Here is a 24,657-nt window from a genome sequence, read left to right on the forward strand (position 1 = left end):
GTGTGTGTCTGTGTGTGTGTTTCTGTGTGTGTGTCTCTGTGTGTGCATGCGTGTCTCTGTGTGTGTCTGTGTGTGTGTGTGTCTGTGTATGTGTGTGTGTGTCTGTGTGTGTGTCTATGTGTGTGTGTTTCTGTGTGTGTGTGTGTGTGTGTCTCTGTATGTGTGTTTGTGCGTGTCTGTGTGTGTGTGTGTGTGTCTCTGTATGTGTGTGTGTGTGTGTCTCTGTGTGTGTGTGTGTGTGTCTCTGTATGTGTGTGTGAGCCTGTCTCTGTGTGTGTGTGTGTGTCTGTGTGTGTGTGTGTGTCTCTGTATGTGTGTGTGTGCGTGTCTCTGTGTGTGTGTGCGTGTGTGTTTGTCTCTGTGTGTGTGTGTGTGTGTGTCTCTGTGTGTCTCCAGGGGGGCGTGGAGGAGGGCTCTGCCCAGAGAGTGGTCTCCCAGCTGAGTGGGGCCCTTGCCCACCTCCACGCCCAGGGCCTCGTCCACCGCGACCTGAAGCCGGAGAACGTCTTCCTCTGTGACCCCGCCGGCAGCTGGGTGAAGCTGGGGGACTTCGGCATGGTGAGGGAGGTCGGCACGCACAAATATGAGGGGCCGTTTGGGACATTATTCAGGATAAGCGTGCGCATACACATATGAAACCAAACTCATTCACATACTATACTGAAAACCTCGCACACATACAAGTGGAAAGCTTTTACATACGCAACTGAAACACACAAACAACTGAAAGATGATACGCTCACATACACAACTGAAAAATGATACGCTCACATACACAACTGAAAAATGATACGCTCACATACACAACTGAAAAATGATACGCTCACATACACAACTGAAAAGCTCGCATAAAACCTAGTGAAACCATTTACATGGACTACTGAAATGCTTTAACACATACTAGTAAAATGTTCTCATATACACAGCTGAAAAATGTCCTCTCACACACACACATATGAAACCATTCAAATAGTCTATAAGAGCTTTTCAGTTGATTGAGCGAAGGTGTTTCAGTTGTGTATGTAAAAGCTTTTACTTGTGTATGTGTGAGGTTTTCAGTTGTGTATGTGAATGGTTTCATATGTGTGTGAGAGGACATTTTTCAGCTGTGTATATGAGCACATTTTACTAGTATGTGTTAAAGCATTTCAGTAGTCCATGTAAAAGGTTTCACTAGGTTTTCAGTTCTTTTCAGTTGTGTATGTGAGCGTATAATTTTTCAGTTGTGTATGTGAGCGTATCATTTTTCAGTTGTGTATGTGAGCGTATCATTTTTCAGTTGTGTATCTGAGCGTATCATCTTTCAGTTGTTTGTGTGTTTCAGTTGCGTATGTAAAAGCTTTCCATTTGTATGTGTGCGAGGTTTTCAGTATGTGAATGAGTTTGGTTTCATATGGTTATGCGCACGCTTATCCTGAATAATGTCCCAAAGGCCCCTCATACACACACACCCACATGCACGCACGCACCCACGCATGTACATGCACACGTGCCCTCAAACACGCATGCACGTACGCACCCACGTGCACACACACAAATAAAAACAGACGCAAGTGTGTGAACGCAAGTGCACACACACACACACACACACACACACACACACATAATGTAACACACGTTACATTAAGGACACTCGGTAATCGCCCTCCAGGCCGACCAATCACAGCCTCAGAAAGCCCTCCTTCAGGCCGCTGCATGTCTGCCCCCCCCAGGTGAAGGCGGTGGGCAGCCGCCTCCAGGAGGTCTGGTACAGCTCCGCCTACTGCCCCCCCGAGGCCCAGGGCGCCAGGCGGGCGGGGGCGGCGGTGTGGGCGGCGGCCGACCCCAGCGTGGACTCCTGGGCCCTCGGCATCCTGACCTACGCCCTGCTCACCGGGGCCCTTCCCTGGGCTGAGACCTCCTGCTGGAACCCGTCCTACCACCGCTACAGCGACTGGTTCTCCTCCTGCTCCTCCTGCTGCTCCTCCTCCTGCTCCTCCTCCTGCTCCTCCTCCCACGCCTGGGGCTCCGAGTCGTCGCAGGGGCCCGGCCCCCCCGTGGCCCCCCAGTTCCGTGGCTTCACCCCCTTGGCCTGCTCCCTGTTCCGGGCCCTCCTGGACCCGCGGCCCAGGCTCCGGGCGAGGCCGGGCGACGCCCTGGCCTTCCTGGGGGAGGCGTGGCTAAGGAGGGAGGAGCGGAGCCGGCTGGAGGAGGAGAGGAAGAGGAGGAGGAGCGGGGGGGCGCTGAGCCGACCCTGTGAGTCACCAAACATCCCATAATGACATCTAGAACTTAGATCCAAGATGGCCGCTAGGGGAGCCTCAGCTTAGTGATTCAAAGGCTGGACACGCCCACTCGTGATGTAACAACTGGATCCGTTTTGCAGTGGAGTGCAGTGGAGTGCAGTGGAGTGCAGTGGAGTGCAGTGGAGTGCAGTGGAGTGCAGTGGAGTGCAGTGGAGTGCAGTGACATCACAACATCACACCTATTGGCAAAACAGGCGACCTTTGACCTATTAGATAAAAGGTTTGGTCCGATGATTGTGGAACTAATATCACAAATATTAACTGCTGTTCAGACATGTATGGCTTTAGTAAAATGTGTAATACGTTGATCGTATGTGATAATGTCAGGTTTATAAGGTGAACAAAAAGTGTGAATATATGTGTTTACGTCCCATCTTCAAACCAGTGTTTCCCAACCTGTGGGTCGAGCCCCACTAGGGGGTCATCTGATCTGGGGGTCGCTGGGGTTCCTCACATTAAGACATAGATATCTACAGATGAGGCTCTTTATCGGTTTGAACGGGTTCCATGAATCCAACGGCTGGAGTTTGGAGCGACACCAGGACATCACTGGGAACACTGGGAACACTGGGGAGACGTGGAAGAGGTTGGGGTCTCAAGATTTTCCTGACTGCAGCTTTGGGCCAAAGGCCAGAGATGTTGATGTGGGAGACAGAACATGATGCGGTTAACAAGACTAACCCTAACCCTAACCCTAGAAGTTTATTTTCTAGAAGTTCTAGAAACCGACACTGATATGCTGCTGACACATCTCGAAATAGAAAATGTGTGTCTGTGTGTGTGTCTGTGTGTGTGTGTGTGTGTTAGTGTGTGTGTGTGTGTGTGTGTGTGTGTGTATGTGTGTGTGGGGGTGTGTTTGTGTGTGTGTCTGTGTGTGTCTGTGTGTGTGTGTATGTGTGTGTGTGTGTGTGTGTGTGTGTGTGTGTGTGTGTGAGGTCACAGCTGGGTGCAGGGACAGGTTGTTCCATGAAAGACTACAACATGAAATTGGGTGGCTGGTTCCATTCCCAGAGTGGGTCTGGCTGGCCCTGAGCGAACCATCAGGAATAACTGTGTATCATTTCCCTGGGATCATGAACGTGTGTGTGGTTATGTGTCTGCATGCTGAGTGACAGCTGACACCATGGGGGGGGCACTCAGTATGAGAGAGTACGGAGGGCTGGACCGGAGCCAGCGTGTGTAAGTGTACGTGTGTGTGTTAGTGTGTGTGAGAGTGTGTGTGTGTGTGTGTGTATGTTTTAGTGTGTGTGTAAGTGTGTGTTTGTGTGTGTGTGTTAGTGTGTGTGTGTGTGTAAGTGTGTGTGTGTGTGTGTTTTTTAGTGTGTGTGTGTGTGTGTGTGTGTGTGTGTGTTAGTGTGTGTGTGTAAGTGTGTGTGTAAGTGTGTGTGTTTGTGTGTGTGTGTGTGTGTGTGTGTGTGCTTACAGCATCTCTAATTCCCCTGCTGCGTAGATTCACTGACTGGGTGTCGGGGGGGATCCATCATGTTGTCACAACATGAGCGCCTCTCTGATCTCCATCCCACAGAAACATCTGCTGCTCTGCATTAAGTACCTTAAACATTACAGACACACACACACACGCACACTAACACAGTCTATAATTACAAAATGTTTTGAATTCATTTAAGAGAGAGAATCTGAGGAAGAGTAATGATGTCTGTAAAGTTGACACATCGCTAGCATCTCTCTCTCTCTCCCCCCCTCTCTCTCTCTCTCTCCCCCCCCCCCCCCCCTCTCTCTCTCTCTCTCTCTCTCTATCTCTCTTCCTCTGCGATCTGATTCCACTTGTCAGCAGGGCTAAGGGGTGTGACGTCACTATGACCTCATACGTATTCATGTCTTGACAAACGACACCTCACTTTAGTTAGGATAACTAGCAGAGGAAATATTGGAAATAAGTAAGTTAACATTAGATAACGCTGATATTTGATTACATTTAATTGAAATACATTCAGGATTTTTGTTTTGTTAATCAAAATGATTTATTTAAAACAAAAGCAGGTTTTATTCGTAGTTATTATGGTCGACTATCAAGATATGTATCCCTCGTTGTTCTAATTAGATGACATCAACCGATGTGCTTAGAAGACCCTCTCTGTGCTCCGGTTGATGGGCCGACTGACTCTGCTTTGTTTTAAGCCTGTGACCCTACCCCTAACCCTAATTAGCTAAACCTAACCCTACGCCTAACCCTACGCCTAACCCTAAGCCTAACCCTAACCCTAAGCCTTACCCTAACCCTAACCCTAAGCCTTACCCTAACCAATCCGTCTGCCCATCTCCCGTCTGTGGTGATATCTGTAGTTCCACATGTTGCCAGAAGGTGTCGGTAGCGGTCCTACTAATGAGTGATTACTGTTAATACAGGGCAGATTTAGTACCGAGTTCATATAGTGAAGTCGCATGTAAGATGCTCCGTCTTTATAATAAATGACAAGTGCTAAACAAAGATTCTTTATTGAAATGAAGAACAAAACATGGTACCAGGAGTAAAAGACGTGAAGTGAGTGAGTTTCGGTTCTGGAAAAGCGGACAGTCGCCTACAAATTCGACGATGGAGAACTTGATGAGACCTCCCGGACGCCTAAAGCTAACGGGAAACGTTGACAGTAATTGGCGCACATTTCAGCAACAGATTCGGCTCTACATCGAGGCAGTGGGGCTGGACAACAAACCGGACGCAAGAAAGGTAGCGTTATTACTCACTATAGCTGGGCCACAAGCCATTGAAGTATACAACACCTTCGTATATGAGGATGGGGAAGACCAATCCAAGTTTAATACTGTGCTAGCCAAGTTCGAAGCGTATTGTTCACCAAAAAAAAACGAGACGTACGAGAGATACGTATTCCGTTCAAGGCTGCAGCAGCCAGGGGAGAGTGTTGACGGCTTCGTCACAGACTTGAAGATAAAAGCACAATCATGCAATTTTGGAACCCTCAAAGATTCGATGATAAAGGACCAGATCGTATTCGGAATTGATGACAAGAAGGTTAGTGAAAGACTGATGAGGGAGACTGAACTAAAGCTAGATGGAGCGGTGAAAATAGCCCAGGCTAGCGAGCTAAGCAAAAAGCATGTGCGAACGTTCAGTGAAGCAGCGACTAGCAATGCTAACCTGCGAGAGATGGCAGATGTTGGCGCCATTTCTAAGCACCACAATGCACGTCGAGGACATTCCAGTGGACAGAAAACGGGACAGTTTCAGTGCAAACGGTGCGGCACACAGCATAAGCCCAGAGAATGCCCTGCTTTCGGCAAGCAGTGCAGCAACTGCCAAGGCAATAATCACTTTGCCAAACAGTGTTTTTCGAAACGAAAAGAGAAACAGAGAGGAAGATCGGTGAATGTCGTGGAAGATCCGGAATTAGGTGAGACATTCTTTATTTCCACTGTGAACTGTGAAGATGAACCAAAAGCACAGATAAACGCTGTTAAATCAGACAAATGGATAGCACCACTGCAAATTAATGGGACTGTAGTTACAATGAAGCTAGATACTGGTGCAAAAGCAAACTTGATCAGCATGTCAGATGTGAAGGCAATGAGAGAAAAACCAAAAATACAGAAGAAAACACTCGCACTAAAAGACTACAATGGACAGAGCATTGAGTGTTTAGGCACATGCAAGCTGGAAGTCACAGTCAAGTATAAAGTGCATCACCTGCTCTTCTCAGTTGTTCCTGAAGGACTTGATTCACTGCTAGGGGACAAAGCCTGTGAAAGCTTGGAGCTAGTGAAAAGAGTGTACCGGATCAACACCAGCAGGACTGACTCACCTGACTCTGCTGACACGATCGTGCAGAACTTCTCCGACGTCTTCAGAGGTTTTGGTATGCTGCCATTTACATACAAAATTCAACTGAAAGACAACGCACAGCCAGTTGTTCATGCCGCAAGAAGAGTTCCACTGGCACTCAGAGACAGCTTGAAGAAAGAGCTGGAGCGGATGACGGCGCTTGGAGTGATAAAAAATATCGAAGAACCAACGGAGTGGGTTAATTCCATGGTCTGCGTAAAGAAAAAGAATGGAGAGCTTAGGATATGCATGGATCCAAAAGACCTAAATGAAAATATCAAGCGTGAACACTACCAAAAATGGATGCATCACAAGGTTTTTGGCAATTGAGGCTGGATGAGAGCAGTACCAAGATGTGTACGTTCAATACACCCTTTGGACGATACTGTTTCCAGAGGCTCCCCTTTGGAATTATATCCGCCTCTGAAATCTTTCATAGGGCAATGGAGCACATCATCGAAGGCCTGGATGGAGTAAGAGCCTATGTAGATGACATAATTATATGGGGGTCCACAATCCAGCAGCACAATCAGAGACTGACCAGTGTTCTAGAGCGAATACAAGATAATGGATTAAAGCTCAACAAAAACAAATGCCAGTTTGCTGCTCAAGAGATCGTGTTCCTCGGAGACAAGCTCTCAGCTCAGGGAATACAGGCAGATGAAGAAAAGATCAACGCCATAATGAACATGCCAAAGCCCACAGACAAACCAGGTTTCCTACGCATCATGGGAATGGTAAACTTCATCGGGAAATTCATACCCAATCTCTCAGCGAAAACAACTCACCTGCGTGAGCTCCTCCTCAAAGAAAACAACTTCAACTGGACAGCCAACCATGAGCACGAGTGGCTAAAGCTCAAAGATGCACTCACTGCCACACCTGTGCTGACATTCTTCGACCCAACCCAAAGAATCAAGGTGTCGACAGATGCTTCGAAAGATGGAATCGGTGCGGTACTACTACAAGCCGAAGGTGAGCACTGGAAACCTGTAGCATATGCATCTAGGTCAATGACAGAGACTGAGTGCAGATATGCACAAATTGAAAAAGAATGTCTCGGATTAGTGTTTGGCCTTGAAAAGTTTCACAGCTACATATACGGCCTACCCACCTTCACAGTTGAGACTGACCATCGTCCACTCGTTGCAATAATGAAAAAGAACCTGAATGAAATGTCACCACGGATACAGCGCATGACGATGAAGATGCAGAGGTATGACATTGAACTCATCTACACACCAGGCAAGCACCTCATTCTCGCCGATGCATTGTCAAGAGCTCCTATCAAGGGTTGTGCGAGCACGACTGAAGAAGATGTCCAGGTGCACGTCAACACGGTGTCCGCAGCGCTTCCTGTGTCCGACGCCAAGACCCGGCAGATCATCGACGAGACGGTGAAAGATCCAGAGCTACAGCGCGTCATGGAGAACATCCGGGATGGATGGGCTGCAGGATCCTGTCCACAGTTCTTCCACGTCAGAGGTGAGCTGAGTGTAGTCAATGGACTGTTGTTAAAACAAAACAGAATAGTCATTCCACGCACACTTAGAAAAGAGCTACTGCAGAGAATTCATGAAGGACACTTAGGTGTCGAAAAATGTAAAAGAAGGGCAAGAGACACAGTATACTGGCCAGGACTTAACAAAGACATTAACAACATGACAGGCAAATGCGAGACATGCCTGAAATACAGAAACAAACAAACAAAAGAGCCAATGACGGTAACTGATGTGACAACAACACCTTGGCACAAAGTAGGAATGGACTTGTTCCACCTGAAAGGAAAGGATTACTTGGTAGTAATTGACTATTTCTCAAATTACCCTGAGATGGCATTACTCTCAAGCACAACATCCAACTGTGTCATTACACATGCCAAGTCCATCTTCGCCAGACATGGCATTCCGCATACAGTAATGAGTGACAATGGACCATGCTTCAGTAGCAAGGAGTGGCAAGACTTCGCAAAAGTCTATGATTTCAAGCATGTCACATCTAGCCCACTGTATGCACAGTCTAATGGCAAAGCAGAGAAAGGCGTTCACATCCTGAAGCAGCTGTTGAAAAAGGCTGCAGACAGTGCTTCCGATCCTTACCTGGCTCTACTGAGCTACAGAGCATCACCTCTGGAATGCGGACTGTCACCTGCTGAGCTGCTGATGAATAGAAAGCTTCGAACAACACTTCCAACCTCTGCAAAGCAAAAGAAACGCCCAAAGCTGGAACAAAAGCTGAAACATCAGAAAATGAAACAAAAGAATTTCTATGACAGAACAGCAAAGCCGCTTCCACCACTGTCCAGGGACGACGCAGTCAGGATTGAAAGTCCTGAAGGATGGAAGACGAAAGCTACTGTTCTTCAAGAGGTCGCTCCACAGTCCTACACTGTGAAAACACCAGAAGGACAGATCATCAGGCGAAACCGGCGCAGTCTCCTGAAAACACCAGCAACACCAGAGACTGTTCCAGACCAAGAGCTCAGTCAAACCCAAGCTGAGTCCGAGTCAATCTCCACACATAATGCACACTGCAACACAGACACAGACACTGATAATCTAACTAATACTTCTCTTCCAGGTGAAATGCTGATAAGAAGATCCGCTAGACATATCAAGAAACCTGAGAGACTTGACCTGTAAAAAAAAAAAAAAAGGAAATGAGTTAATGTGTTATGTGTTATGGCATTAATGTTTGAGTTTAGTTACAGTAATTAATTAGCCATTGTGTTTTTTCTTACATAACTAAATACCAAGAATGAGTTATGATGTTTGTTGTTACTACCTATAATGAGAAAAGAAGTCCATGCAGTTTAATGGGAAAGTTGTCTAAAGTAATTACTGACACTTGTGATGCGTTTAGTTTTTCATGCTTCAGAGAAAGGGGGATGTGGTGATATCTGTAGTTCCACATGTTGCCAGAAGGTGTCGGTAGCGGTCCTACTAATGAGTGATTACTGTTAATACAGGGCAGATTTAGTACCGAGTTCATATAGTGAAGTCGCATGTAAGATGCTCCGTCTTTATAATAAATGACAAGTGCTAAACAAAGATTCTTTATTGAAATGAAGAACAAAACACCGTCTCCCTCATGCGCGGAGCTTGGGGGTGGCTTTTGGGACTGAAGCCCCGAATCTCACGTCAAAAGCCCCGGATCTGTTTTAAGCTTTAGAAGTTATGACAACCCTGACATGTTCCCTCATGTTTCGACTGGTAGTGATTTTCACCTCTTGAAATTGATTTATTTTCATTTTGAAAGCAACAACACATGGAAGCAATGTTAAACGCCATCTCTCGTTCGGTTGTTTAGAACGGTTGCCAGGACAACGTGACGTTTTCTAACCATTCCCGTCTCTCAGCAGTCTTGTTAAAGTAGCCTCAGGGTGTGGAACAAACATTACCATGGACATTAGAAATTATTGTTCTAAACCAACGTCCAGTGATACCGTAGCAGCAGCAGCCCCTGCCAATGACCTGTCAAATGTTTCAGCTCAGTGAGATTACCTTGATGTGCTGGTGCTAGTGCTAACTAGCCTGCCTCGGCTAGCTAGGCTGCTATGATAATTACTCCTTTCACACAAAACAGATTACCAGCGTTGTTTAAAATGTCAGAAATCCGTTTTTCTGATTGCGATTCTGTCTCAGACAATATTGTACAGTGTTGTGTGTTACCAAATGTTACCTGAAATTAAATGTTGAGGTCCACTGAATATCATGAAGAGGTAAAACATATCCATGTCTGACATATCGGTTATTTTAAACTCAAACTTTATTAAGGATTTAGATAAGAAATGTACAGATATCGCGTTGCTGCATTCGCTGTTTGACCAGCAGCCAACATGTTAACGATGTTACCGATGCGCGGCGGGTGCTAAACCGTCTTGTTGACTTTCAGCTTGCGTCCATAGTGTAGCGACCCTGGGACATTTAAAGAGTTTGTGTGTTATGTGTTGCATTGTATTTCATTGTCCGTTATGCCAGTTGTTCTATGTGCATGCATTTGATATTCTTCTTGTCAATCAGTGTGGGGGCGAATCATCAGGTCAGCTGGGGGAGGGCCTTGGGAGAACAGGAGGGTGGGGGCTTGCACGTTGAAGGGACCGGGTTGGGGGGTTGCCCGGGTAACCGGTTGTTGTTTGGTGTGGGATTTTTGCGGTTGATTACCCGTTTCAGTGACCTGGTTTTTGTAACGTTAAAAGTTCCTTCAAATACATATGACTGGACATTGTTATGTCACCGGCGAGGTCATTACAATATCCACGTTCATTGAACTTTGACCCCTTTTTAAATGAGTTCTACCAGAGTGATAGATGCGGACAAACCTCTAAAACAATGTAGTACTTATTTGTGTGCATATGTATAATACTACAGTGCATTATCATTATTTTAAATTAAAATAAAATTAAATTGATAATGATAATGCACTGATATTTCAGAGATTTAGGATTTGCCAATGTCCCGCAGGTCACCCTAAAATGGACTAGAATGCAGGAAATCGCATTTTAGAAATTCAAATTTTTCTGGGGGACGACCCCCAGACCCCCCTCTGGGCTAAGCCCCGGATGTACACAAAGTCTGGCTCCGCCTCTGCTCCCAACGAGGCCAAAAAAGTGTGAAAAACACACCTGACCGACGACCGACTTGAGCGTACGTTATGTGCTTGTGCGAGAAGTAATATCTCCATACAGCGGGCGGCGCTAATCTGTAATGTGGCACTATATCCGTGATAGGGAACGATTTTGAACACAGCTACTGGCCTCAGTCATTGTTGCCAGCAGAGTGTGGAGTAGTCAAGAAGGATTGTGAAAATCTAGCTAATACCATTGCAAATAAGAACTATAATCAATATATATTAATATGTAATATAACTATAATAATCTCAATGTTTATCTGGTTTGTTTACCATCGTCACTTCCGGTCTTCTCGTTCACTGATTCGCTAGTCAAGGACTAGCACTCCACCAATCAGATTAGTCCGACTGAACGATTCAGTCATGGCCGATTCGACATGTGGAATTGGCAGAAAAGGACGCGATGGCTTTGACGACGGCCAATCGCACAGAAAAAGCGTACAGACTCGTGTCACCGATCTCCCCAGATTGTCACTATCGTCATCATCGTCGGAAAGCTTCTCTCGACCGCCTCGACAGTCAGCCAATCACTGCTGTTCTCTCAGGAGACATAACCCAGAGCCATAAGCTGTGTTCGAAATCGTTCCCTATTCACTCACTCACTATTCCTTATATAGTGTTCATGATATAGTGCACTATATAGGAAACGAACAAACGAGAATTTGTTTGTTCACACTACGCTGAACATTTCTAAACGTAATTTGCGTCAGTAAATGTGCCGGCTATTTGTGTGACGCAGACAGATGCACCCACATCATGTAAACAAACCGGGCACCCACGAGGAAAGCTGGAGGTTGTATTGATGTTGAATGTTACATTTCCTTGATCACGTTTTTTTTAATTAACTTTGAATGTTACATTTTCTATGTTAAATCCTAAATAAATTGTTGACATTTCTAAACGAAAGCCGGGGACTCCATCATTAAATGTATTCGTTTTTGCGGTTATTCAGCTTCTTCTTCTCCTCCGGAAAAACACGACCGCAGTGCATTGTGGTATACGGGAGTAACATGTAGGGAACATCGTATTGTTGCGACCAAGCAGGACTATGGGGGGGATTGATGGGGAGTTTGTGGGGGGGAGGAGTTGCCTGATAGGATAGGGGGCGGGAACAGCTAGCCAGTGTTTGGGTTCACCATATTGTTTTGGGCAATCCTCCAACCCCGTAGTTAGTTGTACGGGAAGGATAATAAAGCCTGGTTCTCAGATTAAACGTCAGCCCCTCTGTGTCATCATTGCGCTGGTTAGCCCCCGCAGTGTCGGGCCGTAAACACTACACTGGTGTCAGAAGCGGGATGGCCAAGCCTCCATTCCCCTCACAAGCAAGGGCTACCACCGCTAGCTGCTACCGTAGGACCGAGATGGCTGAAGGAGGAAATCTGAAAGTCAGACCTCTTCAACCTATACACCCCGCTGGACACACCAATGAGAAAACCAACTGATGCAAGCCAAGTTGTAAGGAGAAAAGAAGAAAAGTCTCACTCACCACTCGCCACTTTGCTGACTGAGGTCCCCGATTTTGTAGAGAGATGCCTATTCCGTGTTGCTGCGACGGCCAGGCCACGCGCCGGTGAGAGAGATGTAAACAATCTACATGCACGCAGACCGGACTGCAGCCAAACAGACAGCGATGATGTCACCGCCCCGAAAGATCGTCAAGGTAAAGTGGGTGGCCAACCAAGGTCTATCCCAGAGTTACAAAAAGACATTACAGCTCAAATAGAAGATGACTTCATGCAGAGAATGAGCATTGCAATGGAGCGTGCTTTTGGACATTTCCTTAATAGCTCTAGAGGCAGCATAATGTCCATGATGGGAGAATTACAAGGCTGTGTTATTAAACCACATGAAGCGGGGAGCCATGCTGATGCTAATAAAGCCAACAATGACTATGTTAGTTCCATGGCTGCTGCTGCTAACCAACCAGGTGACCTGGTTCCGGCTCTGACTCCTGCACTTACTGCTGCCTTGGTTACTCTCCAAAAAACAGAACCAGACCCTGTCCCCAGGGGCAGCCGCATACAATTGGGACGTTATGACGGCCTCACATCTTGGGAAACTTACTGTGCCCAGTTTGAGCTGCTAGCGACAGCCAACGAATGGTCCCCGGCTGAATGGGCTGCTTAGTCTCAGCATTGGAAGGGGAGGCAAGAAGAGTACTGTTGGATGTGACCACAGCCGACCTTGGAAATCCATCTATATTAAGTGCCTTAAAGAGGCGTTTTGGAAGCACCACTCCTGCAGTTGTGATGCGACAGAGGTTCAACGAACGGGTGCAGGAACCCGGAGAAAAATTAGGGGTGTTTGCGGCTGAGCTGCGTAACCTTGCACAAAGAGGATCTCCTAATTTTGATGATGCAACATGCTTGGTGTTGACTAAGGAAGGCTTCATTTGTGGTCTCTTACCCCTCCCATTGCGCCAGCAAGTCCGACTCGCTGACCCAGAGACCTTGGAGGCAGCACTAGATAAAGCATTGGCAGTGGAAGACATACTCACAGAAGGCTTGGACTACCAACCCAGACAGGTCTCCGTACGGCCTAAGACCCAAGCCGTTCAGCCTCCTGGACCTACCCGGTACCCAACTGGTTACGAACGCAAAGCGATGTCGGCGGACGACCAACAGAGCCAAGTCTGCTGGAAATGCCACCAAAGAGGTCACACATGGCGCCTTTGTACAGTGTCTGATTCTGCCCTGCAAGAGCTGGGAAACGCTCAGGGCTCCGTGTAAAGGGGAGCGACCCGAGCCACCCTTTGTTCCCCAAAGACAATGACACACGACCCATTGCAAAAGCGCTTCACCACCCTGTCAACCATGCTCTTCTTCCCCATAACGCACTCACTGCTGACTGCTGTAGAGTGCCTGTGTCGGTTAATGGCCAATGGACCAAAGCCTTACTGGATTCAGGCTCAACTGCGTCGCTCCTGCACCCAGACCTCATGCCTGCCGGAACCCAAACACGAGCAACAGATGTTCAACTCACCACAGTTACTGGAGGGAAGGCTCCCATGCTAGGGAGGTGGGAGACTCTGATTCAAATAGAGACCTACTCAGCCTGCCAACCAGTCTGGGTCGCTGAAATAAAAGAGGACTCTTTACTGGGAATGGAATTTCTGTGTGTGTCAGGCATTTCACTAGACTTTGGAGCACGTACCGTAACGTTCAAAGACGGGACATCCATCCCCTTCCTGAATGATCCCCACACTTCTGAAATGGCCAACAAGGTTGGTGAAAACGGGGATGCAGAGGGGGACCCCCCATGTCCTCCACAATGGGACGCCCCCTTTTCAGAAAGCCCTCTTCCACTGTCTGTCCTCATACCCCCAGAACCAGACGCATGTGCCCAGTCACACCCCCATGCTGTCATACGGATTGCAAGTGTGGTCCCCATCTCTGGGCAAGAGTCAGCAGCCGGTAAAACTGTCCGAGGCATTTGGGAGAACAGTCGGGAAAGCCTCAACTCTGAGCAACAGGATAGGTTGTGGAACCTCCTGTATGAGTATCGACACAGTTTTGCCACCAGCCCCAACGACGTTGGCCAAACACATTTGGTCCAACACTCCTGGATGATTGCCCAAAGCCCGCCAAGCTGCTGCTGATCAGATGATACAAGAGATGAGGGATGCTGGCATTATTGACCCATCAGAGTCCGTGGCTGTCACCAGTCATAATGGTTCCTAAGAAGGACGGAAGCTCAAGGTTTTGCGTTGACCACCGACCACTGAATGACAGAACTTTGAAGGACTCCTACCCACTGCCACGGATAGACGAGTCCCTCGATTACGTGGCTGGTTCAGCATGGTTCTCCTCATTGGACCTCCAGAGTGGGTACTGGCAGGTGGCCATGGCCCCAGAGGACAAAGCCAAGATCGCCTTCACCACGGGATATGGCTTGTGGCAGTTCACCACCATGCCATTCGGGCTATGCAACGCCCCAGCCTCATTTGAAAGGCTGATGGAAAAGGTCCTTGTGGATATGCCCCCTGAACATTGCCTTGTCTACCTGGATGATCTCCTTTTCCATGGACCATGTGGCGAAGCCGAGCTAACAAACTAGCAGGCAATCGTCGTCTACAAAGATACAAATATATATAATTATGCTGTGCATATACAAATAAATATCAGTATATGCATCATAAAGGACCTCTGATACAATATAGACAGTTGAGAACTCAAAAGAGGTAGCTATTTAATGCACTTACCACAGAAGTTACTCGACGGCCAGCAATGGAAATGAATGATCCATACCCAAACCCCGGAAGTAGGCGGCAAAAAATGCTACAACTGAGTCCAATGGAAATGTCGCCACTCTGTTATATCTATCACTCTGACATAACCGACTAGACACCGCTGATGTCCCTAACAGAATATGATCAGCTGCTGGTAAATGGTCTGCATTCATACAGCGCTCTACAATACTGCCTCTCATTCACCCATTCACTCACACGTTCACACACCGACGGCGGAGTCAACCATGCAGGGCGACAGCCAGCTCGTCAGGAGCAGTCAGGTTGAGGGGACTTGCTCAGGGACACCTCGACAGTAAGAGCTGGGGGTCAAACTAACAACCTTCTGGTAACCTTCCAACCCGCTCTACCTCCTGAAGCTGTTGGGTGCCTGAGCCTCAGACGGAGCCTTCACTGGGTCTGCCCTGGGGGGCTACATGAGACTTTATTGGTCCTTCAATGTTTTCTTTTCATAATAATACACTTCAGTTGCATTGCTCAAACTGCTTTGCATTCAAAACATTAAGAAGGTTTTGTAACAATAGCTCAAAACATGAATTATTAAATAATTAATTAAAGTGAAAGCAACAATTCAAAGGGAAAACCCAGTTTTTTTCTGATTTCATCTTCGAATGACGAGGGGGCCGCATGTTTAAATGGATATTTATTTTATTGGGGCGGATAATTTCAGCTTTACACATGTAGCTCATCAGAGAGACATTACCAGACCTTATAATAAACATTTCAAAATCGTATTCATAACACACTTGAGTGACCAAAATATTAAAAGATAGCGTCAAGCATTAGATTCATCACACACACGCACGCACACACACACGCACACACAGTATTCTCTAGCCCTTAGATGTTGTCCTAGCCTCAGGCTAAAGTCACGACGGCGTCTCCTTCAGGCCAGAACTCTGGAGAACCCTGACCTTTATCTCTTCTGGTTCAGGAACATTCTTCTGAGCTTCTGGAACATTCATCTGTAGTGTTAGAACATTCCTCTGTAGTTCTAGAACCTTCTTCTGTAGTTTAGGATGGAGGGGCAGAAGGTTGCAGAACTCTGGTTTGGGTGAAGGGGAAGGAGGAGCAGGAGGAAAAGGAGGAGGTGACCTAATGTCCTCGAGCTGAGGGGTGGAGCGAGGTGAAGGAGGTGTGGAGTGGTTCAGAACTGAATCCAGTCCGAGGAGGTGGAGGAGTCCCGGGGTGGAGGAGCTGAGGCCAGGGAGCTGAACACAGACACCGTCACCATGAAGAATCCTTCATTATTGCACATTTATAATGTGTTGTTGACATGTTACGCTAGCAGGGTAGCATTTGTTAAATGTTCTTAAAGTAAACATGTTATGAAAACATTTGTGTTTTCTCAGCATGTTTAGTTAGCATGTTAGCATGTTGCGTTTACAGGTTGTTACAGCATGTTAGTATACCATGTTAGTATGTTGTGTTAGCATGTTGCATTGCCATGTTGTTTCAGCCTGTTCATTTAACAGTTTGTGTTAGCATGTTGTTTTAATATGTTAGCTTGTTTCATTGGCATGTTAGCATTTGAGACGTTCTTTATGAGAACAAGTGATTTAGAGAGAGCGAGCCCCACCTGGAAGGTACAGAGAAGACCCCCCAGAGGTCAGAGCCAGCCTGGACCACCGTGTTGCAGTTACTGCTGTCTAGATCCAAAAGACACCCTGGGGGGGGGGGGTAGAGAGAGAGAGACCAAAGACCCGAGTCGAGGATAAGAGAGTGACCTATTCTCAGTGTTCATACGACACACATAAAGTTAATTTTAGTTTTAAAGAATCGATCCAGAGAATCCAGATACCTGTTACAGAGCCTCCAGTACAGAGACAGGTCCTTAAGGAGCAGGTAGGAGTCAGATACCTGTTACAGAGCCTCCAGTACAGAGACAGGTCCTTAAGGAGCAGGTAGGAGTCAGATACCTGTTACAGAGCCTCCAGTACAGAGACAGGTCCTTAAGGAGCAGGTAGGAGTCAGATACCTGTTACAGAGCCTCCAGTACAGAGACAGGTCCTTAAGGAGCAGGTAGGAGTCAGATAACTGTTACAGAGCCTCCAGTACAGAGACAGGTCCTTAAGGAGCAGGTAGGAGTCAGATACCTGTTACAGAGCCTCCAGTACAGAGACAGGTCCTTAAGGAGCAGGTAGGAGTCAGATAACTGTTACAGAGCCTCCAGTACAGAGACAGGTTCTTAAGGAGCAGGTAGGAGTCAGATACCTGTTACAGAGCCTCCAGTACAGAGACAGGTCCTTAAGGAGCAGGTAGGAGTCAGATACCTGTTACAGAGCCTCCAGTACAGAGACAGGTCCTTAAGGAGCAGGTAGGAGTCAGATACCTGTTACAGAGCCTCCCGTCTCGGGAATTGTGTTGTGATTGGATATTCCAGGGGAAGGAGGCGGGACAATCTTTCCTCCCGGGGGAGGTGGGAGGAGCCCAAACCCACCCGAGCTCAGGGGGCGGGGCTTGTCCCTCTTCTTGCCTTGCTATTGGAGGAAAGGGAAATCTTTTGAGTTTCTGATTGAAAACTTGCTTGGGTATTACATATGTTTTTAGCACTATAAAAGGATAAAATCAGGTATATGTGTTACAAACTGATATCTGTGCTTGCATCACTGGTGAAGATGTCTGGGATAACTTTGAAATGAAGCCATGGATCTTGTGATTTGTCGTTGTTTAGATATATCTTCAGGGATTCAGACTAGGCTTTCTACGTTAGATAATGTGTAATCTATATGGTCTCTCCTTCTTGCTGCCGCTGTGTTTAATGGGTTGAACTTCCGCAAAAGACTCAAGACTCAATTGTACAGACTTCACCTAGACTCTGCATAGCTTCCCCTCAAACCCCCACATCCCCCCACCCTCCTCTTACGCACTTATTGTATGTTGTACGTCCTTGCTCTTAAAAATAGTAATTAGCATGGTGTAGCATCCTAGCTGTCTTTGTTGTATACGGGGAATGGGTTAACCTAGTGACTGTTAGTGCTTGCCACTAGTGGTGGTTCTACTGGTTCTATGAAGGCCCTAAATGTCAATGAGAGGTTCTGTTGGTGGCTCTCACCCCAATGTTCAGGGTAATGGTCTGGCCCTCCTTGAAGCCCAGATCCAGCTTGGGTCCGGGGTCTCCAGTCTTGGCCTTTCTGCTGAGCTCCGCCTCCTGCTTCACCCCCCTGCAGGTTGGATCAGAGCATTAGGGTTCCGTGGAAGAACCCCGATTCTACAAGCCACACAGACTGATGATGAGAGGAGTTCCTCACGTACTTGAAGTGGTCCTGCAATGCCACGTTGAAGTCGAAGGCATCGCCGCGATCCCCGAACCCCACCCCAATGAAGGCACGGCGACCTGCAGAGGCCACACACCATCAACAGTTATCACTGATCCTCGATGGATTCTACAGTAATCACTGATCCCCGATCGGTTATCACTGATCCCCGATGGGTTCAACAGTTATCACTGATCCCCGATCGGTTATCACTGATCCCCGATGGGTTCAACAGTTATCACTGATCCCCGATCGGTTATCACTGATCCCCGATGGATTCTACAGTTATCACTGATCCCCGATCAGTTATCACTGATCCCGATCGGTTCTACAGTTATCACTGATCCCCGATCGGTTATCACTGATCCCCGATGGATTCTACAGTTATCACTGATCCCCGATCAGTTATCACTGATCCCGATCGGTTCTACAGTTATCACTGATCCCCGATCGGTTATCACTGATCCCCGATCGGTTATCACTGATCCCCGATCGGTTCTACAGTTATCAATGATCCCGATGGATTCTGTATCAGTTATCACTGATCCGATCGGTTCCACAGTAATCACTGATCGGTTATCTCTGATCCCCGATCGGTTATCACTGATCCCCGATGGATTCTCTATCAGTTATCACTGATCCCGATGGGTTCAACAGTTACCACTGATCTCCGATCAGTTATCACTGATCCCCGATCGGTTATCACTGATCCCCGATCGGTTCTACAGTTATCACTGATCCCGATGGGTTCAACAGTTATTACTGATCCCCGATCGGTTCAACAGTTATCACTGATCCCCGATCGGTTCTACAGTTATCACTGATCCCTGATCAGTTATCACTGATCCCGATGGGTTAAACAGTAATCACTGATCCCAATGGATTCTCCATCAGTTATCACTGATCCCGATGGATTCAACAGTTATCACTGATCCCGATGGGTTCTACAGTAATCACTGATCCCGATCAGTTATCACTGATCCCGATGGATTCTCTATCAGTTATCACTGATTCCGGTTTGATTCATCCCACGATTTTTAAAATTTAAAAAGCATTTTATTTAAACGACACTTATATAACAATTAACTTAATGTAAAATTTAATAACAAATAATTTGGAGCACTGAACAGATTTGAACAGAAATAATACTAATTTCTAATTACTAATTTATTAAAGTAGGCCTATAGCTAAATGAAAAAATAAATAACCAAAGATTGCAGTTGGAGGATGCTTTCAGGTAGGCAAAATCCCTCAACTTGAATTGTGGTTTAAGGCTTACGTATTTGAAAATATTAATGTCAAATAAATATTAGTAATTGGAATAGTTTGGTAGCACTAACCCGCGTTCCCGCTAGAAAAAACGGTGCCGGTCAAAGTGACTTGCATAGGTTTCGTTTTCGGTCAAATATCCTATTATCGCTTCTTATTAGGCTATGTAGCTTAAATAATGACATAATCGGGCTGTATAGAATGCAACATGTTTAATAGCCTAACTTTCAAATAGATGGGAAAAAAGTCTGATTCGCAATAACGAGGCATAGTGTTACGAGTAGCATATGTGTGTGCGCGAGAATGGCAGTGTGTGTGTGTGTGTGTGTGTGTGTGTGTGTGTGTGTGTGTGTGTGTGTGTGTGTGTGTGAGTGACGTCAGCGAGTGATGGACGAGCGAGGAGGGTGAGCGGTAGCGTGTGTGTGTGTCAGTCTAGTGAAGAAACGAACGAGTCCGGTTGTGTATAAGAATAAAGTACCCATCCTGTCAATAATCGGTGGCCGCTTCATTCCGACCTATAAGCAGACCAACTGCCTGTCAAGCACACAAAACACTAGAGACAGGGATCACACAGGATATTTCTGCGCGCTTTGCCCACTCTGGATAAATGTCATTTGTATCGCATATGAGGACTTCGCAGGCTGTGGAGAAATGCAATCCTCCGTATGCACGGGGCGCTGTCATCACAGCGGGGGCATCTCGTCGCAGACTTATGGTATCGATAAGAGGTCAGTGTCAGCAGACTATTATTTAGACTGATTATTAGCTCATTTCAATCGGACAATTTGACCGGAGAGATACAATTTTGACATTTAATTTTTCTATTACCGGACAACGGACACCCTGGAACAGCTCATATCACATGGCTGGATTTGGAGTCGAGGATACCGGGAGTTAGAAAGGGCTAGTCGCGCTTCTGCCTTCTCACACCGCGGGACAGGTTCATGGCTTTGAGTTGATTGGCATATCGTTCTAGCCCTACTGATCAGGGATCCCAGGGGTTCTCTGTCCTCAGCCCTTGGGGACGTGGCCTCACCATTGTCGTCTTGAATTCGCAGCACAAAGTAACGGCTGGAGTCGCTGACGGTTTCCACGGTGATGCCGGGGAACTCCTGCACGGGCGCCTGGGCGAACAGCTCCCCTGGTGGGCGGGAGGGACAGAATACCCCGGCAGAGCAACAGGTGATGAGTCCACTGCGACACTGTCCCCATAGCAACCCGGGGACACCGTGAGGCTGTTTGGAGTGCTTAAGTCAGGAATGAAAGTAATGTATTTTCTGTGGACTCATTTAGCAGCGGAGTCCACCAAGAACGAGTCACATGAGTTCAGAGACTAGCTCTCAAGGAGCAGGTAGGGGTGAGGGCTCATCTTGATCTAGGATGCCTACAGGTATACTGTGGACATTGGGGGTCGAACCCAGAACCTTTCGACTAGGCGTCAACCCCCTTGGCTACCTCACCATCCTACCTCATCATATATTCCAAGGTACAAAGAGGAGGGCTGTATGTGATGGGAGTAGGACGTCTCAGGCCAAAGGTTCTGGGTTCAAACCCCGAATAAACCCTCGCTCCGGGGGCAAGAGGCCCCGCCCCTCCACCCTTTGACCCCCGTACCACCGATCAAAGGGCTCATAACGGGACTCGGTGGTCCAGTGGTAAAGCTAAAGGAGCCAGCGGCTAGTGTGGTAGAAAATAACCGGATTCTATCACTTCAACTAACTAAGAGAGCATGAGGAATCGAGGAGTCCAGAGCAAGTATGACGTAAGCCTTTATTGTTGAACAAGCAACAACAAGGCCGGGTAGTTTGCAAAGCACTCCCGATCATAAGATCCCAGCCTTTTTATCCTCAGAAACCAAGCTATTCCCCATGTGGTATGCCCGCCCACAGCATGCATTGTTCTCCTTTTATGGTAAGGCCGGTCAGCCATACATTCCTTTAAGTATGTGGTCAACATCCGCAGCTAATCTAAACATTAGGTTGAGGTCAGTACGCCTTGACCCCAGACTCTCTGGCGCCGTGTCTCTCCTATGAATCCAGAGGTGATTTAGCTGCTTTCCACTATTAATGTATCTATATGATATATAGGCCTGATAATACTCATAGTTTGCCATAAAAAATAATGGTTAATTTATTCCATATTAGCTACACAGCAGAGGCTCGTACCGGAGACCTTGTCCTCTAGCTTGATGTACGCCTCGTTCCCCTTGGCCGTGATCCTCAACCGCCCCGACCAATCAGGGCTGTCCAGCTTCCAGTCGGCCGCTCTGAGGAACCAGTCACATGACAGAGGGTCAGACAGGACAGAGGGTGAGACAGGACAGAGGGTCAGACAGGACAGAGGGTAAGACAGGACAGAAGGTCAGACAGGACAGAGGGTAAGACAGGACAGAGGGTCAGACAGGACAGACAAGACAGTGGGTCAGACAGGACAGAGGGTAAGAGAGGACAGACAGGACAGAGGGTAAGAGAGGACAGAGGGTCAGACAGGACAGAGGGTCAGACAGGATAGTGGGTCAGACAGGACAGAGGGTCAGACAGGACAGAGGGTAAGACAGGACAGAAGGTCAGACAGGACAGAGGGTAAGACAGGACAGAGGGTCAGACAGGACAGACAAGACAGTGGGTCAGACAGGACAGAGGGTAAGAGAGGACAGACAGGACAGAGGGTAAGAGAGGCCAGACAGGACAGAGGGTCAGACAGGACAGAGGGTCAGACAGGACAGTGGGTCAGACAGGACAGAGGGTCAGACAGGACAGACAGGACAGAGGGTCAGACAGGACAGACAAGACAGTGGGTCGGACAGGACAGAGGGTAAGAGAGGACAGACAGGACAGAGGGTAAGAGAGGACAGACAGGACAGAGGGTCAGACAGGACAGTGGGTCAGACAGGACAGAGGGTCAGACAGGACAGTGGGTCAGACAGGACAGAGGGTCAGACAGGACAGACAGGACAGACAGGACAGAGGGTCAGACAGGACAGAGGGTAAGAGAGGACAGACAGGACAGAGGGTAAGAGAGGACAGACAGGACAAAGGGTCAGACAGGACAGAGGGTCAGACAGCACAGTGGGTCAGACAGGACAGAGGGTTAGACAGGACAGTGGGTCAGACAGGATGGACAGGACAGAGGGTCAGACAGGACAGACAGGACAGAGGGTCAGACAGGACAGAGGGTTAGACAGGACAGAGGGTCAGACAGGACAGAGATTAAGAGAGGACAGACAGGACAGAGGGTCAGACAGGTCAGAGGGGTCAGACAGGACAGAGGGTCAGACAGGACAGAGGGTGAGACAGGACAGAGGGTCCCGTAGTGTTATAACGGTACGTTACAACACTACGTTAGATAATAGCACTCTGCTCAACTGAAACCAGCTTGAATGCTGTATGTTTGGAGACTCACTTGGTCTAAAGATAAGGGATTAGTTCTTGAGGACTCCTCAAACCAATCCCTGATGGTTTATAAGGGTTCCGTCTGATGATCAACATGTGAGTGACAGCTCCAGTAGTGAGTAGAGGGAGGCTGCAGACAGAGGCCAGCCGTACTTTAGACACATAACCTAAGTGGAAGTGCTTGGCACTTGGTTCTATGAACACCCGTACCGACAGAGATATATTGTTGTTTCTCTTTCTTCTGACAGATGAAGACTTATTGCAGGTCGCTCTGGACGAAAGCGTCTGACACTAAATGCCCTGAATGTAAATGTAAATAGACCGCAAAATCTGTTTTCGTTTCGCGGCGGAAAAGGGCATTGAACCGGTCACGTCAGGGAGCAGAACGTCCACCCTGTCTGTTGTGTTGCAACGCCCTTATCGATCCGCGTGACGTCATGGCATTTCCAGTCAATCGATGGGTACAACGGCGCAGAAAATAAAGTGTTTGTGTTAAATAAAAATATAAATAATCATTTTAGTATAACGAAATCATCACACACGCCGATCATCGCCGTCCTGGTTGTCAATATTCTGAGCCTATGATCGTTCATTCTAGGACGCAGAGGGCTGAACCTGATCGATCATTGATCGGTGATCGGGTCACAGCCCGGGTCGGATCAGAGAGCAGCTCGTTACCTGTAGCCTCGGTTTGTGGCCCGCGGGGGGATGCGATAGACGTTGACATCTGGCTTGACGCAAAGGATGGACTCGTAAGCCCCCTCCGTCGCCATCTTGGTTCCAGTGATGCGGAGTGGGGGATTGAGTGACAGGCGTGGGCCCCGTGGACCCAGTGGATGGTCAGTACCCCCTGGTGTCTGGGGTCCCCCCTGTCCCCTGTCCTCCACCAGGGCCCTTCTGCTTCAGGGGACTTGAGCGGACATCAAACATCAACAATGTTTTAACCTCATGATCAACACAATGTTTAATGGAGATCAGATTTGGTTTTAAAGCACAATGTCAATGACTAAGCCTATTAATAATACTACGTATAAACTAAAAGCCAGTTTAAATTAGGCCTACATTTAACTATAATTAATTGATACATTCAAACCCCAAATTATTCACAAAATAGGATTTTATAATGATGACGAGAGATTTTAATGTTTTGATGTTTTTTTTAACATGTTTCACGTAAACCAAAGCACAGTGTTTAAAGCCAAACTTAAGCACTCCTCAACGTAAAAGTACGCTCAGTTAAGTGAATATTCAGTTTTATTTATTTTGTTTTATGTATCTATATTATTATTGACGTCATATTCTGGCGGGGGGCGGGTGCACTGCAGACCGGAAGCGGAAACCAGCTGCGATTCCGCGGAGCTTGCCGAAGCTAGCAGGGTTGGTGTGTTTTTATCTCAGACTGTGAGCACTAAACCCTCGACCAGACGGGGGAGCCCCTAGTCCAAGTCGAGCCCCCGGTCTAGGCTTCGTGCGCGCGGTTGCTTGGACCTTGTGGGTGACTTGAGTTGCGTTTGAAGCCGTTCGTGTAACCATTAGCATCCTGTGGATAGCTACCTAGCGGGCTGCTACCGCTGTCCGAGGTGCTGAACCCCGGCTCGGGACTCCCGGATCCTCGGTGGTTGAGGGTCTTAAGTCCTGGTTCATGATATTGTTATCGTCCAACACGTTATAGAACAGCATGTGGTGTTGTGCTCGACCGAGGTGGGACGAGGCCGATCATTTAACCCACCGATGCTAATCTGGAGCTAGGCTATGTTCCGCAGTGGGTCAGATAACTCGT

The 24,657-nt window shown here is 47.5% G+C and overlaps 2 protein-coding genes across 2 annotated transcripts in view; one reads left to right on the plus strand and one right to left on the minus strand.

The window, feature by feature from the left end:
* LOC307084791 (serine/threonine-protein kinase SBK2-like) overlaps nt 1–2,448 on the plus strand; it is a gene marked incomplete at both ends in the record, with an annotated part of 12,511 nt that extends 10,063 nt beyond the window's left edge. Inside the window, 3 exons of the mRNA XM_079749294.1 lie at nt 397–558; nt 1,713–2,235; nt 2,366–2,448. Of these exons, the coding sequence (XP_079605420.1) occupies nt 397–558; nt 1,713–2,235; nt 2,366–2,448 (768 nt within the window). The remainder of the gene's footprint in view (nt 1–396; nt 559–1,712; nt 2,236–2,365) is intronic.
* Nucleotides 2,449–16,106: 13,658 nt separating this feature from the next.
* Nucleotides 16,107–23,650, minus strand: necap1 (NECAP endocytosis associated 1; the record flags this gene model as incomplete). The annotated part of the gene is made up of 8 exons (XM_079749295.1): nt 16,107–16,170; nt 16,539–16,626; nt 17,292–17,439; nt 18,015–18,123; nt 18,215–18,296; nt 20,522–20,626; nt 21,651–21,751; nt 23,556–23,650. 8 exons carry the CDS (start codon nt 23,648–23,650, stop codon nt 16,107–16,109), a joined length of 792 nt encoding a protein of 263 aa, XP_079605421.1.
* Nucleotides 23,651–24,657: the final 1,007 nt, after the last annotated feature.

The sequence above is a fragment of the Pollachius pollachius genome (assembly GCF_949987615.1).
Source record: "Pollachius pollachius genome assembly, chromosome: 13".
NCBI lineage: Eukaryota > Metazoa > Chordata > Actinopteri > Gadiformes > Gadidae > Pollachius > Pollachius pollachius.